The sequence below is a fragment of the Pseudopipra pipra genome, chromosome 3, assembly GCF_036250125.1.
Source record: "Pseudopipra pipra isolate bDixPip1 chromosome 3, bDixPip1.hap1, whole genome shotgun sequence".
Taxonomy (NCBI): domain Eukaryota; kingdom Metazoa; phylum Chordata; class Aves; order Passeriformes; family Pipridae; genus Pseudopipra; species Pseudopipra pipra.
In genome coordinates, this window is record NC_087551.1 from 23534332 (window position 1) to 23551405 (window position 17074).

General features: G+C 38.5%; 1 protein-coding gene across 2 annotated transcripts in view; it reads right to left on the reverse strand.

The window, feature by feature from the left end:
- Positions 1-17074, reverse strand: part of HHAT (hedgehog acyltransferase) — a 145602-nt gene that overhangs the window by 93855 nt on the left and 34673 nt on the right. Inside the window, exon 9 of one of the 2 annotated variants that reach the window (XM_064648300.1) lies at positions 16671-16706. The exons of the other annotated variant lie outside the window; for it this stretch is intronic. Within the exon in view, the coding sequence (XP_064504370.1) occupies positions 16671-16706 (36 nt within the window). The remainder of the gene's footprint in view (positions 1-16670; positions 16707-17074) is intronic. 2 annotated transcript variants of the gene reach the window in all.

Sequence of the window (17074 nt, forward strand, 5' to 3'; positions counted from 1 at the left end):
TCCTTCTCCCTTACTGTTCCCCCATTTTGTATTCCCTGCTTTCTCTTCTAGGTTTAGGGATTGACACCAAGTACTGTCCATTTCTGTCAGGACTGGAAGATCACTGGCACTGCTGTGCCAATGCTCCCCTCCTTGCAGGCTGTCTCTAACAACTTTGACCTCAGATTTCTCACAAAGTAGGCAGAACTGTGCACTGAGCAACTGGTTGCCAGGTGCTCATTTATAAATATTTAATTGATACCTTTTTGTTTAGTAGCAACAACTCAAAAAAGCACAGATGGAATGATATTAAACCCAGAATAAATTAATAAGTTCACAAACTGGTTTATTACATATAAAAGAATGCAAATAAATAATCTCTCTTTAAAGCTGCCTTTCATTTCCTTGTATTAAGAAAAAAGTTGATCATACATTTTCCCACAAAAATCACACCGCTCTCTGAAATTTACAACCAAGCTAAACCAACAAAAAAGAGAAAGCCATGTTCAGCATCCAATGCACAACTAAGCAGAGTTATTTGGGAGTTTTCTTCATTAACATAATTTTGTGAGGGCTAGTACTAAATTGATTACTCAGAAAAAGAACTCCATGCCTCCTTAATGATCATAAATTAAAACGTTGGAAAAATAAATAGACATATGCAACAAAGAATTTTAACTTAGAACACTTCTTTAATTTGTTCCAGGACTACTGCAATACATATCTACATAACTTACAGGACATTTTGTTCAAAAGACAGCAATAAATGTGAAATGATGTTACGGGCAAAGCTCTCTAGCCTGCCCTGGCTTGGGTGGCTCTCTGAAACACCTCTGCTCTAATGCAGCAGAGTGGGGAACAAACAGGAGGAGTCAGAAGTCTCTGTGCAGTTACATGACTGGAGCACTGTGATGGAGCTCTTCAGGAAGGACAGGATAGGAAGGCCAAGACAGGGACTTGCTTAATATGTGAGAGAGCTGCTGGAGTGCACAGAGCTCTGCCTGGGGATAGGTGTCACTGTACCAGGTATCACTGTACCAGGTATCTCTTACAGACCTCCCAGTCACAAAGAAGAAGATAAGGCCTTCTTCGAACAACCAGAATGAGCCTTATCTCTGTTCCTCATGGAGGATTTCACCCTAAGATCTGCTAGAAGGACAACACAGCAGCCCTCAGGCAATCTAGAAGACTTCTGGACTGCATTAGTGACAACTTCCCAACACAGATGATTAAGGAAAGGTATTCTGCTGGACCTCGTACTTACAAAGAACAAAGAACTGGTCAGGGACAGGAAAGTAAAGGCAGCCTTGGCTGCAGTAACCATGAGATGATGGCCTTCAGGATCCTGAGGAGGGTAAGCAGGACAGTAAGCAGAACCACAGCCTTGGATTTCAGGAGAGCAGACACCATCCTTATCAGAGATCTGTTTATAAGAACCCAATGGGATATGGCTCTGAAGAGAAGGGTACAGGAAAGCTTGTTGATACTCAGGGATCATCTCCTCCAAGCTCAAGAAATGTTCATCCTGACAAATAAGAATTTAAGAAAAGGCATAAGAGGCCTACATGTGCGACCAAGGAGCTCCTTACTGAACCCAGGCATCAAAGGGAAGCTTAAAAGAGGTAGAAGTACTAATTTAATTGTTAGTCTTCTGAGAATTTAGGAGTCTGAACTATGGGACATTTTGTTTGCTGATTTATTTCTAAATTATCCTTCTGACAAAACCAGGACATACTGCATGCACCTCTGGGCAGACTTTTGCATCAACAGTTCCTGGGGGCAGGATCAGGACCTAAAATCACATGGTTTTTCACAGAGAAACAAAATCTTTATTTCTATAAAACATACGGAAACAGAACAAAGTCTGTTGATCTCAACAAAAAAAGATCATCTCAACGATGATCTTCTGGAAGAGATGTATTGTCAAGCTCTGAGGCTGTAAGTAACAAGGACAAAACCAACAAAGCACAAAATGCTGACTCAACATCATAGCATTAATAACTTTGTTCTTAAATACCGAGGAGAAAAAAATCGCTTTACTCCAGAAAAGTAATTTCAGGGGAGATTTAGGTTGGACATCAAAAAGAATTTCTTCACAGAAAGGGTTGTCAAGCTTTGGAGTGGGCTGCCCATGGAAGTGGTGGGGTCATCATCCATGGAAGTGTTTAAGAAAAGACTGGACATGGCACTGTCCAACCAGACCATAGCAATCAGTGCTATGGTCTGGTTGACAAGGAGATGATTGGTCAAAGGTTAGACTTGATCTTGGAGGTCTTTTCCAACCTAAATGTTCGTGATTCAGTCGAAAGTGGACTAAAATTTACTCACACTTATGCAGTTATTCACGTTGCTACACCTTTTAAAAAGTTATTTTATTACTATTAACTGGAATTAAAATGTCAAGTCATCAATTCTTTGAACTGCTGATTAAATATTTAATATCTACAAAATAAGTTATATCAGTGTTTCCTACATACTGCCCTCAAGAGACTCCTTAGGAGACATGAGAGGAGTTGGCATGCTGTGACCACTGTGCTCAGGTTCTGGAGAGTCCCTGCGACATCAGTGAAATAATAATGACTCCAGTCAAGATGTAGCTGCCTCAGGAACACTGATCGTAGTCAACACAAAGATTGTCAGCTTTCTTTGATTAAGTAATTTGCCAGTTTGATCCCCAAAATGATCTGTGCATCCACAGCTCTAGCAAAAGCATGCAACTCCTACACATTTGCTTTCACAGCTGAAACATCTTAATGAAAGCAATCATTATTTTTTTAATTTACTTCTGAACTCTTCAGAGACACCATCAGCTGAAGCAAGACACTTCTGCCTGAATATTGCTTCCTGAGCCTTTTGTTAAGGTGAAATAAATTTGAGAAAAATAATTTCAGGCTTTCCTTGTTGACTTGTTCTGTGCACATGACAGCACTTCATAAAACCTTGTGTCACTGCTCCTCGTTTGAGGTGGATCAAGTTTTTATCTTTCCTCAGTTCAACATGTGCAAAAACAGCAATGTTAGGCACAAAAATTATTTTGAGTGGAACTACGGGCATGTATGGCATCAGGCTCTCACTTTTTGAAACTCCCTTTTGAGCACTTTGCCTCTGATCTGCACACCCTTCTATAAGAACTATGCAAGAAGTAACAAAGGTTAATGTTTCATAATGTAGATAACTTCTCTCCTAGCAGTAAAGTATCTTTTTACTTAGTAACACTAAGCAAGTAAGACCATGTCTTCTTTGAGCAATCTATGTATCACCATGTCACATCTGCAGTTTTACTGGCACACACCATAACTCTTATTCACAGATTGTTCCCTGAAATTCATAGAATCATAGAACCATTAAGGGTTGAAAAGACCGGCAAGATCATCAAATCCAACCTTTGGCCAAAAACCACCATGTTCACTAAACTGTGAAGTGCTGTGTCCACTTATTTTTTGAACACTTCCAGGGATGCTGATTCAACCACTTCCCTGGGGAGCCTGTTCCTATGCTTAACCATGTTTTCAGTGGAGAAATTTTTCCTAATATCCAACCTGAACCTCCTCTGATGCAACTTGGTGCCATTTCCCCTTGTCCTATCACTAGTTGCCTGTAAGAAGAGACCAACTCCCACCTCACCACAACTTCCTTTCAGATAGTTGTATAGGGCAATAAGGTCTCTCCTGAGCCTTCTTTTCTCCAGACTGAAAAACCCTTGTGCCCTAAGCTGCTCCTTAGGATTTATGTTTCAGACCATTTAATCATAGGTAATTCAGTCACAACTTTTCCCTTAGTTATAGCTATGCTAACTTGGCATAATTTTTAAGACTCAAAAACCAAAAGAAGCAGCTTGATCATCTACAGAAAAAGTACAAATAACACAAGGTTGGTCTGCTGGAGCAATTTCTGCCTGCTGTATAAAACATTTTGTCCTTATTAAGGCTGATTTTTTATTCAGAAATGAAATATGGCTTCTATACAATTTCTTTACTTGAACTCAGGCCTTAATTGCTACCTGTTACAACAACTCCTGTCGGCAGCTGCAGAGGACAATGCCCTGTAGGACCACAAAACAAAAAACAAGGCAAAAACATTAATAAGAAATTGCAAAATTATTAATTGTAACTTCTGCTCCATAACCACTGCTCTTGAGTCATGCAAAGCTCTGATCAGACAGTTAAAAACATTAACAAATCTTCAGTTCTGGAATCAGGAATCAGAGAAGACAGGGAAAATCTTCCAGAGATGGGTATCTCAATGAACTAGGATTGTTGCCCATAAAAGCAGGGACAAGAAGTCATGGAAAACGTGGCAACAGAAATTACTAAAACCAGACTGAATGCAGCAGAACCAGTACTGTAATAAACAATGGAGTAATGCTCCAGAAAACTGGGGAACATCTAGAAGTTATTCTCCAACTCCAAGTAAGTGGCAATAAGAGCATTCAGTTAATAGATGTCTCATTATATCTAATCACTGAAACAAAGTCAATCCAAGAAATGAAATTCACTTTTACATTACTGAAAGTTTTTTCATTTGACAGAAACTGAAGACCCCTAACCCCTTCTGCTGAGTTGAAGCTTAATTACTGCTATGCTAACATACAATCATCTTGAAATAATAGCCCAGAATTAAAATACGAATCTGAAGCAGCAGTATCAGATTTTAACATAATTACATGTTTCTTCAAATTGTCTCAGACTAGGCAAAATATGTATTTTGTATCTGCAATTGTTATTTTTATGAGGAATTAATTAGAAAGGTAAGTTACAACCAACACCGGTCTTTTTTGGTGACACTTCTAATGCTGAAGCCTAATGATTTGTAAATACAAAACACTATTTCCTTTCACATTCCGTTTTGTCAGTTCTGTAGATTCAGAGATGATAGTTCGGCAAAACCGGCCTGTATTTTCATAGAATCATAGAATAGATTGGGTTGGAAAAGACCTCCAAGATCATCAAGTCCAACCCCTGATCCAACTCCAATTACTATATCATGGTACTAAGGGCCACGTCCAATCTCTTTCTAAAAACCTCCAGGGATGGTGAATCCATCACCTCTCTGGGTAGGCCGTTCCAATGCCTGATAACCCTCTCTGTAAAGAATTTCTTCCTAACATCTAACCTAAACCTCCCCTGGCAGAGCTTGAGCCCATGTCCCCTTGTCCTATTGTTGGTTGCCCGGGAGAAGAGACCAACCCCCGCCTGACAATAGGCTGCCTCATCCAAAAAGTATGCAACACATTCCCATCTAAACACTACCAAGTGATTGCAAGTCAGAAGTTCCCATTCTTCATAAATGTATTTTGTCCAGTCATGGCCTGCTACTAGTGTTACAGTTATTTGGAGCCACGAACTTGATTCTTGCAGTGCTACCCCAAATGAAGAGTATGAATGCAAATTTTCTCTCTACAATGATCATACAAATACTAGCCTATTGGTTGTCACTAGATAATAAACAATTTAAAATACAACTTTTATGGGTTATTTTGTTAGTTCAGTTCAAATCACAGTAAAGGAGAAGAAATCATAATTATCTTCAAAACACATTCCCATAGAGAGAGGGAGAGAAAAAGGAGAAAACAGGTTTCCATGGTTACTTTGTTAACCCTCTCCATTTTTATGTTTACATATTTTATAAACTAGACACTATAAACAAAAAGAAATGAAATATTTATTAAGAGCTACATTACAGAAAGGTCCCACCATATGTCATATCTGTTTCAACAGCTGACTGTCCAGTGAAGCCCTAAAAGACACACTAACATCTACTAGTTTCTGGTGCTATTAGGTACATTAGACAGGACAAACTCTTATTGAACATGCACAGAAGAAGCCCTTGATCCAAGTTCACTCACTAATATTTCATCAGTAATTTCTTTTCAGTAGGAGAGAATGCCTTGCCTTGAAATCAATGCTAAAATTGCAGGTTTCTCACCTCTAAGTAGAACCCTTTTCTTGGCTATCAGCTAAAACTTAATGATCACCAAAGGCTGCTCTCCAGCTCTATCCATTTCAACGGCTGCAGTTTTAATCATTTATTTCCGATGCAAAAGAAGTTCCTCTTATTTTGAGTCATCACCCTAAATGAAAGGTTAATTCTGCATAACAGCACTTTTCAGCAAAAATGTCATCTAAATCAGGTCATTTTTATTTTGTTTTCCTATAAATTTTTATTTTAACTAGGCTTCTTATTACTTGAGGGAGAAATGACAAGTAACTCTACAATACTACACTAGTACTGGGAAGACCCCAGACCCAGAATCAAAAGCTCAGAAGTTCTATATGGAGTACCCAGTGTGGAAAATTCTGAAGGTATTTTGGAGTTCTTGGTATTTGGATATCAACCTCATTCAGTTAAGAGGCAGCACTTGGCCTTAGGTCCCATATGCACATCCATCACACAGGAATGAGCTCATTCCAATACTGAAAGCAGCCCTGCAGTCCTACAGTCCTGATCTCAGCAAAAGTAGAACCATAGAATCACTGAGGTTGGAAAAGACTCTATTGAGTCCAACCATTAACCTAACACTGCCAAATTCACCACTGAAGCATGTCCCTAAGTACCACATTATGTATCTTTTAAACACCATCAGGGAGGGTGACTCAAGTAGTACAGTACAGTCTATTTAAGTAGCATTCAGAGACAGACTTCTTTTTTTTCTTTCTATGAAGCAACATTTTTCCTGCTGTGTCCTAGCCAAAGAGTGTCCTGGAAACTGTTGTGTAGCTTAAACATTATCAGCCTGTCTACCATCCTACAGACAAACTTCTATATGTCACTGCTGCTGTGTGCTTGCAAAAATTTCTGTCACTGAATACATTTATTATTCTGTTAGACAATCTGTGAATTCTGCAGAAATCAGCTAATCTCTTTTCCATGACAGGATCAACTCTACTTAGGTTACTCTTGACCAAGATTTGCTCCTGAGTTTACCTTATACTTTGAGGGCATCCAAATGAGAAAATTTACCTGAGCAAGTCATGGCCTCTTTTGCCTCCCCTTTTCCATCTATCCAGAAAAGATATTTTACATCTACATGAGTATGGCAGAACTTAAAGAAAAATATATATACTGTAGTTTACATTCTAATGTTAGCTCCCTATAGTCAAAAGTTGAAGACAGTATTTAAACTATTGTGCCTCACTAGCAAGTTGTAAATGTCCAATACTTAGTATTTTCAGAGCAATAGTCTAATCCAGATTTGAAAAGCAATTCATTGTACCAAAATGCTAGATACATTTTAAAAATAATCTCTAAATCTACCATAAGTGTCTCTGAAAGCACTAGCACATGGAATACTGTTATCCCTGTAGCTACAGGAGATAATGTTTATTACGTAACACCAGTATTCACAAAAAATTGCGGAGTAATATACATCCTGATCATCTTTACTTCAGTTGAGGTGGAATTCTTCTTTATTTAATGGGGTTTTTTAAGTTTGGGGTTACATCATGTACCTCAGGCACGCAAATGGCATTTTGCTATTCTCATACAACAGAACAGCAGAGGCTGGTTGGAAAGTAGAGTCAACTTTTCAAGTATATGGCTATGCAGCTTGCAAGAAAGTGCTAAATCTTCTCCAGGAGAAAGGAAGCAAGAACGGTATGACAGCTGACAGTAAGAATTATCCTTTGGCTGCCGTGACCTTAGCTCGTTCTTCAGCACTGCAATTACATTTTTGGGATAGAGTAGGAAGCCTACAGCATGTTATTTTACTCTCTTATTTCAGACAGTAAAATAAATAGAAGCCTGAAGGTTTTGACCCCTCATTTCTTCAAAACCACATGAATTTTACCCAATTATTTATTTGTGACCTCTAAGATGGAAATCTGCCTAAGATTTTGATCCACATGGCCTAATTTCTTTAGCAGGTAAGGAAGGAGTGCTTCCCCTTAAACTGCATACCATAAACAAACATATATTTGCAAAGATATTAACTGACATATTTTAAACATGCTTTCTTGATTTTACCTTAGCTGCTTAAAAGATCACTTTTTTCTACAGTTCCGTATTGACATTTATAATCCATCCAAGTATGAGCACATACAGACTTTAAAAAGTCACATTATTTCCTTTTTATCTTAATTTATATCTGTGATAGAACAATTCCAAATCCAATAGTTAATTCCTGTCCTGTTTTATCATCTGTTCTTGGTGTTACATAAAGTGCTTATACTAAACATTGCTGAGCTCTTATATAGCATTCTTAATCCATAGATCTCAAACTACTTTACAAAGGATGATCATTATCCTACTTCATCTATGAAAAGAAAAAACATGGAGATCTTCAGGGTGAAATTCAGATCTCACTGACTTAATTCCCGCAGTCCACAGAGAAACTGGAATTGCACCTCACATCATAGTACCATTGGGCAGCCAGGGCAGCATCCACACCTGCAGAGGGATTCCAGAGCCTTCCCTAATACCGCTGGCCTTGATTTGCACTCAGCAATTCCACACACCACTTAGTCATCAATTCAGAAGGAATACAGTATCTCAATACAGTATCTCACTCAGCTTGACATTCACTAAAACGCCTCCCATCCCACACAGGCAGCACTTTTAAATGATGTACTCTACCCTTCTCTGAGTACCCTGCTTACAGCTCTAAACACACTAACGTTGCCATCAGTGATGGAAATAACTGAGTCAAGTCCTCTATTTGGGCTTTACTACTGAAATCAATACTGCTGCAGACAGATACACTGGTAACAAGGTCTGATGCTGCCACTTAAGTGTCTTTAAAGTATTTTCACTTCCATACACAAACTCTGAAACCACCCGATCTATGGGTAACTAGATAGGAGACATCAAGCCTCCTGTTTCATCCATTCCTCCCCTCTTTGTTTCTCATGTTTATTCTTTGCACCTTGTTCTAAGTTAGATGTTTAAACTCAGACTTCCTTAACTCTATAAACTCTGCTGGACTATTCAAAGATCATAGAACCAAGTACCAGACCTTAGAGGGACAAGGACTGAAAACAGACTGCATACAAAGTTTACCAGGGTATCAATTTGATTGAAACTGCTGGACAGCCATAAAAGAAGCAGTTACTTCAGTAACTACTTCAGTAACACATCTGAGGAGGTACTATTCAGACACCTGAGAAAACTCTGGAACTTAAAACTTCAGATTAAAGTTATGGGGTTATTGCTTTAACATACTGTATCACAATCACCTCAAAACCACTTATGGACCCACGCAAGGTAAGGCAAGCTGACCCTGAGCACAGAGATGAGCTGAAGAGCCATGATCTTCAGGGAAGGATTCCGAACACTGCAGTCTCCATAACACTGTTATGGAGGAAGAGGAGGAGGAAGAGAAAGAGGAAGAGAAACGCATGCAATCTTTCCTGCCCACAAGGATGAAGGGAATCGTTCTGTACAGGTTATTCTGAGCAGCTATGAAGGGAATCATTCTCTATAGGTTATCCTGAATCACTGTTCCTAGAATTCCACATGTTATATGAACTACCTGCTGTCTAAACCGGTGCTTTCAGGAAGAGAAGGCACTAAAGCAGAAGAGGTTGTATCTTCCAGAGGAGATTGCATCTTCCGGAATGCGCATTTCCTAGAATGGGACCGTCTTCCACAAAGCCCAGAGGCAGCCCCACGGCCTCCCGTGTCATTCCCCGAAACATCCCCCGGGCTCCAGGAGCCGCCGGGCCCGGACCGGGCGGGGGGCGGAGCAAGGGCGCCCCCCGGCGGCAGCCGCGACGGGCGCTGCTGCTGCTGCTCCTGCTGCTGCTGCTCCTGCTCCTGCTCCTACTCCTGCTCCTACTCCTGCTCCTGCTCCTCCTCCCCGTGACCGCCGCTGCCGGGGCTTCCCCGCCTCCCAATCAGCCGCAGACAGAAATGTAAAAGCCGCCGGCACTGAAGGATTTATTTTCTCCCGCACGCGGTTCTTTCTCAACGGGAGGACGGACAGTAACCTCAGAGTTTAGTCCGAGGCGTGTCCTGGCTACGGTCTCATTTACTGTGCTGCATACAACTAATTTACCGGAAGCCACGGTAGAGAAAAATGTTTTTCTCATCCTATTTTTTTTCCGGCTCTGATCTACATCTTAACAATTCTCATATAAATAGCACATGGCTTTCCAAAACACATCTAAAATATAAGACATGAAATAACTTTGAGACTGAAGTTTATGCTAACCTCATCCTCCTATCTGGAGATGTAATCATGTCTCTTAGCATGCCAAAGTACAAATATGGACCACAACATGTAAAAGAGAAAAAGACAACATTAAAAATATTTTAATCAAAAAGAACACAAAATTAAGCAGAATTCTCTGAACTTATACTCCAGGTCATATGAAACTTTACACATGTTTAGTTTTAACTAGAAGTGCTTGGTGGGACTGGAAGTAGTACATAAATAATATTTCTTATATTGACTTTCATGACTCTGAAATACAGGTTGCTTCAGTACAAAAGATGCAAAGTCTTTGAAAACACATGCAAACTCCAGCCAAATTTTGGCACTTAGAGTCAGGGACAAAAAAGCTTCTGTGACATAATTTCCTGGACTACACCAATAATAAATCCAGAATCCTTACAATCTCAGGTCGTTCAAGACTGCTAGGCACACACTTTCTTCTATTACACTGAAATACAACCTTTGATGTAGCTCCATTAAAATATCCAGTAAAGTTATTTAAAAGGAGCCTGAACTGAATCTCTAAATACTTCACATTTCACAAATGGTGTATTTCTTGCTCATAGATAGTAACTCAAACACCTTGCAACAAAAATAATAAACTGTTTTAATTCACAGTTGCAACACATAAACATGATGAGATCTGTACATTGTTAATCCCGACTTCCCCATTCCAACAGTTTAAGTTAAATGTCACATTTACATAACATTTACATAAAGATTCAGTTTTGTTTATACAAATCCCAGCCTTATTTTTGCAACATGCTCGATGCTAATTCATTATGTAACAACAGATTGTTTGCTCTTTTAAAAAAATAAAAGGTTTCATTTTGAGAAGGTGTTTGAGAGACGCAGTTGCTCTGAAGTAATTTAGCACCTAGTCTTCATTACTGTTTCATCAAGTTTGGGTTTTTTTTTTTTGTTTTAAAACAAACAAGATATTTTGGACACTGTCCCACTCTAAAACAGACACCCCAACTGATGTTATACATCATGGTCACTTGTACAGTTCATACTTACGTCCAGTACACATACAACAGAAGAGTCACAGAGCCTTCCAACACAACCCACTAGACTTTAGTTACGGACTTTTAGCAATGGTAAGGCTTGATTTTGTAGTTGGGAAGATCTTAGAAGATGCCAAGCACTATCCAGCTTGTTGTTTGGGGTTTTTTTTAAATATCATTTCAGTGTTATCCCTGCTTTCAACAGGAATGCAATTAGACCAGTGCTGACCCCTTCAAAAATCACCAACACCAGCAAACATTGCAAAACTTTTAGCACGTCTGAAAGCAGAGCTCAGAAAAGTCTGCAATGCGGCTGGATGTAGCTGCAGTATTTTATAAAAAGAGCTATATTTTTCAGCTCCTCCATACAGAGGTCTCTATGGATGGATTGGCTGCTGTTCTCTTCTGTGTTTAAGAATCTTAAAATGATTTTTGCAGAAACTTAAAGGAAGGCCCCATATCAAAAGTAAATTTAAAAGAAAAAATTCCTAAGTTAATACCACTACCTCTTCACAGCAATGACATAAACACTTTAACCTTAAAATTACTTATTAGATGCACAGTATTAGACACACAAATAATCACATCTAGTGATTATTAGAATCATGTTTACTAGCAACAACACTCCATACTTGGTTTAGTATATGCTAACTTAATCACAAAATTTCAAGTCCCTACAAAAGCTTTCTCCAGCACATCACATCTACATCACAACATTCACAAAAGATGGCAAACAACACCTTAGCTCCCTGGCTAAGGAGGCATTATTACAGTGGGCTTTTTTTTCCAAAGGGATGTTTCTGTAATTGAAACATCTTCTTTCATAATCATACCTTAGTTAGAACCACAATCCCTCCTTCACCATGGGACCATTCTTCCCTTACACAGAGGTGCCCTTTTCCTAACTAAAAATCAGATGTGACAACACATAGCAGATTTTGATCCTAGAGGTAAACTATGCCATGCTTCACCTAAGAAAACTCAAAAAGGGAGTGATTTTCAAGTTTTGTGTTCGGAAAACCTTTGCACCAGGGAATAAGCTAAACCTTAAATAACCTAAATAAGCCAAAGTAATTGCAAACCATGGGGTGAGCTGAGAGCACTGCTAACAGATGGACACCTTTGGGAGACACTGGGGTGCGTGGTCCTGCAGTTCTCTTCAAAGCCAGATCTGTACTGAAATGAGTATGATTCACACTTTTTCAAAGGCACAGCAGTGCTGAAAGTGTAGAGATTTTTCCAAAGAATCTTGCCTGCAGGAACTGTCATTCTTCCCCACTGCCCTCATCAGTGCTGCCCTAAAGGAAGTACTGTTTGGCATTAGGACAGTAAATATTCTCACAAGTTCACAGTTTTATTTCATCCTGTGCCCTGTTCTCAGCACTGGATGAAGTGCTTGGATAAAATAGTTTCAGTGAGCAAAGAGCAACAGGCAGCCTCTCTTGCTCTTTCTCCTCTAAACTGCTAGCCCAAAGGCTATTTCTATGTATTTTAAATTCTGAAAAGTACACCCATTGCCCCATTCTGAGAATGTTCAGATTAAGGAGAAAAAAGGTTGTTTTTCTTGGAGTCACACTGGAAAAATATTACTGTGTTTGTATAGCGTTCATGTGATTTAAATACATGATTAGTAATTTTGCTGATCATAGAAGTAGTAACAAATAGTTTCCATTATATAATTGTGTGAACACAGTGGGTAAAAAAAACCAAACAAACCTTCCAAGTATAGTAGTATATTTTTCATGAGTACTATCAAACCCCAGTTTTCATCACAAAAGTCCTAATCTTTTCCCTATGAATTTCCAGGATCCCTGCTTCAAACATGATGGTGTAGCTAACAAATTTTCAAAACCCAGACCCCCACATACTCAGCTGCACTTTACTTTCACATATGGTAGTCCCATGATCCCACCTGATTTCAGCATGCAAGTACAATGATTAGAAATCTAGTCCCAGAATCCAGTTCAGCACAAGTCAGTACACAACACATTATTATCCATTACTCTATGTACCTATCAACTACACATTTAAAAATATGGGATTTTTAAACTTTTCTGAGCTATCTTAAAAGTGGTATCAGAAGCACGGTTCAAGACACAGACAGATAGCTTGACAGAAACTATTTTCTATTTATTTTTTCCTAAGAACACAGAAAAAAAATGTGTAGTTGTAACTCTCTGTAATACTTTGCGTCATGCTTCACTTGGGGAAGCCACTGATTGTTTATGCCAGGCTAGTACAGTCCTAGTTCTTTCAATCAGCATTTAATTAGGCAGATTATCCTTTTAACATAGACTATTTTTTTAGTTTTGTTTGCCCCACATTTTGTCTTTGAAAGTATCATAGTGGGTTTCCTGTTCCATCATGGGGTAGTGTCATTATATTTAAAAAAATATAATATCTCTTGAGCATTTCAAATCCCAATTCATAGATTTTCAACACTTCCTGCAACTCAGACTTGTTTGATTTTTTGGTAGTTCAGGCTTTTCCTTCCCCACTGTTTCTATTTCACACAGAAACTGAAATTGTGAAGAGGACCATTTAGGACAGATACTTTATGAACACAGAAGGAGATGATCTGCAAGTTCTCAGGAGCTTAGACTGTGTAAATAGACAAAAAAACGGCAATAATTTTCTAAAATTCACAAGGCAGACCAACAGCAGAGATTAACACCAAGTCTTCTGTCTCCTAGTCCAAAGTCATCTACTAAAACAAAAATTTTTTTAGTTAAGAAAACACAAGCAAAACTCATTCTGCTACAAAGGAAGGGAAAAAGATTTCCTCCTCAGCAGTACAGTTACAGAGAAAGCAGATGTTTCCCCAGGTAGTTAACAGAGGTAGGTAACAGACTGAAAATGAAATAGTAAAGCTAAGGTTAGAACACTACACTGTATAGGATACAGCTGGCTTTGAAAAAATGATACATTAGTCAAAGATGACATTCACCTCATTTGAATTCCATGGCTCTTTGCAGTCCCAAATCACATGAGCATATAACTCAAATACTGCGTCCCCACAGGATGTAAAATGATGCCATATGAGAGAATAATATCTTATTGCATTCTTTGTATAAAGCAAATGAAAACATTTTATGGCAGAAGCATTAGCAGGGACTCAAACTTAGTACATCAGTGGTGGTACAGCAGTACCACGATTTTGCTCTTGGTTAAGTAGTTGTGTGCATTCCCAGGAGACCACCTTGTGCACTGTACTTCCTTTACAACAGTAGTATATTTTTAAACCATTTCTTAATACAATTATTTCAATTTCTTATATGATTATTAAAAAAAATTCTGCTGATCACAATATAGATGCAACGAATTTTGTAGAACTGATATTAGAACTTATATATATTCAATTGCCTAAAAACTCTAAACCACACTGAAATACAAACATATTCAGCAATATTAACACTAGAGCTGTCTGTTAAAAGTTGTCATGTTCCATGCAAAGAAAGACACAACATAACCCAAATGTTACACAGCATACTGCTCAAAAGTTATGAGATATCAAGAAGTGGGTTTGCCTGTACAATCTGAAAGCAAATCTGATTTTCCCTGTGACATAAGCTTTGTGTGATCTCGTATCTTTTATACTTTTTAGAGCCTTTGTATTAGTGTCCAGTTGGCACCCAGACCTTGGACAGAAACTTCCATTTCTTCCAGTATTTAGCCATGATACTAATAATCTAGAGAAGCTGAAGACAAAGTGAAGTAAACACTTACAAGTGTTCTCTGATGATAAGCCTAAGGCAGAGAAATGTTCCTTAGGCATTTACAATTCTGTCCAGAGCTGTATGCTTCTTTCACTAGCTACAGCCAAGAGCAAGTAGCAGGGTTCTGAAAACATTAGAAAATACGTGCTTCAAGTGAGTGACCAGAGGAGCAAAAAGTAATCAGGAGTAATCAACCTGTTAAGAGCTCTGAGAGTCTGTGAATTGGTGCCAAAAACACTGCATTAAGGCCAAAAGACTCATGTGTAAAGACTTAACAGAGTCTTCAACCAGGAAATACAACAAAGTAGACTAAATAATGAGTTCAGTAGCAAGGCCAAATCAAGGATTGCCTAACACCACCTGATCCTTACGGTGGCACCCAAGCAGCATACTCTGGTTCATACAGACTGGGTTCATTCTTCCAAGGTAGAGTTCTTCAGTGATAGATATTTCAACATTTTAGTCTAATTAATTCTCTAAGTGCCCAGAGACCATGGCAAAATTCATCTTTCATGGCACACGTTACAATTCTTTGTAAAGATCAGTAGATAATAATAGGTATTTTATTAAAAATGAAGGCAAACGCATTATTGGTGAACACCTGTGATTTTGCCCCCACAAAAAAAAAAAACTCTGAACAGCAAAACCAGTTCCTCAGTGTACCATTCAAATTTACTAACCTCCTTTTTCTGCTTGAAATGCCCTGCTTTAATCACTTCATTCCTCTAATGTCAGCAGAGACAATTATTCCACTTTCCTTATTCATCTTCAGAACATAGTCCATCCCATGCATTGAATACATTCAGTTTTCTATGGAGAATACCAAACTCCCCTCCACATTCACAATTTTCTATAAAATTCAGGTCCTTATTAGAAGGTACGAGAGTACTTGAGATACCAGTGGAAAATACATTTTAAAAGCTTTTCTTCAGTACAAGAAAAATTAAGATTTTCTCAGGAATGAGTGGAACACTGTCATTGAAATTTCCTGAGTCAAGGTTCTCCTGAAGGACACCTGAAGATGTTCCTCAGAGAGTGACAATGGGTACATATCCAAGACAAATAGTTAAAGTTTCTCAAACTAATATATAAACAGAAGATAAGAGGGGATCTTTCCATAGAAAGTATAAAGTAGTATTGAATTCACATGATCATTTCTACTTATAACAACAGAAATGCTTTTTAACATGTTTGTTGTTTTTTCTGGGATACAGTCACTTTTCTTCATAGTAGCTAGTAAGGGCTGTGTTTTGGATTTGTGCTGAAAACAGTGTTGATGAAAACACAGGGATGTTTTTGTTACTGCTGAGCAGCACTAACACACAGTCAAGGCCTTTTTTGTTTCTCACAGCACCCCACCAATGAGTGGACTGGGAGTGCACAAGGAGGTGGGAGGGGACACAGCCAGGCCAGCTAGGCCAAGCTAATCCAAGGGATATTCCATACCACATGGTGTCATGCTTGGTGTTTAAAGCTGGGGGAATAAGAAAGTAGTGGAAGGATATCCGGAGTCATGATGTTTGTCTTCCCATGTCACTCTAACACATGATGGAGCCCTTCTTTCCTAGGAACAGCTGAACACCTGACTGCCCATGGGAAGCAGTGAATGAATTTCTTGTATTGCTTTGCTTGTATGTGCAGCTTTTGCATTACCTATTAAACTGCCATTATCTCAACCCATGACTTCTCTCAGTTTAATCCTTCCAATTCTCTCCCCATCACAGGGGTAGTGAGCATACGGCTGCGTGGTGCTTGACTGCAAGTTGAGGTTAAATCATGACAATATGGAATTGCAATTCAAAATAAGTATTAGCTTACCTGACCAGAAAGCGATGTAAACCAACATCAAAACTTCTGTAAGAAAAAAGATCCACAATATTTTAATTATTAAAGAAATATTTTTCTCTTGGGTGTTGTACAGACACTGTATTTCAAAACATTAATACCAAAGATAAATATAAAGTTACTGGAATTGATAAACCAGAAGCAAAAGTGTAAGACACAATTTCTCTTCTGTAATGACATGAAATTTAAGATGATCATCTTTTAAAATGATTTAGATGCATGTTAAAAGTGTCACAAATTCCTTGTTGGAGTATTTATTCAATAAACTATTAACATTCAGACTATTATAACCCACATAAAGCATAAATTGTGTATATTCTGTTACTGGAAATAATGTAAGCATCCTGATGACCAGCAAGTTTGCACATTTTGTCACA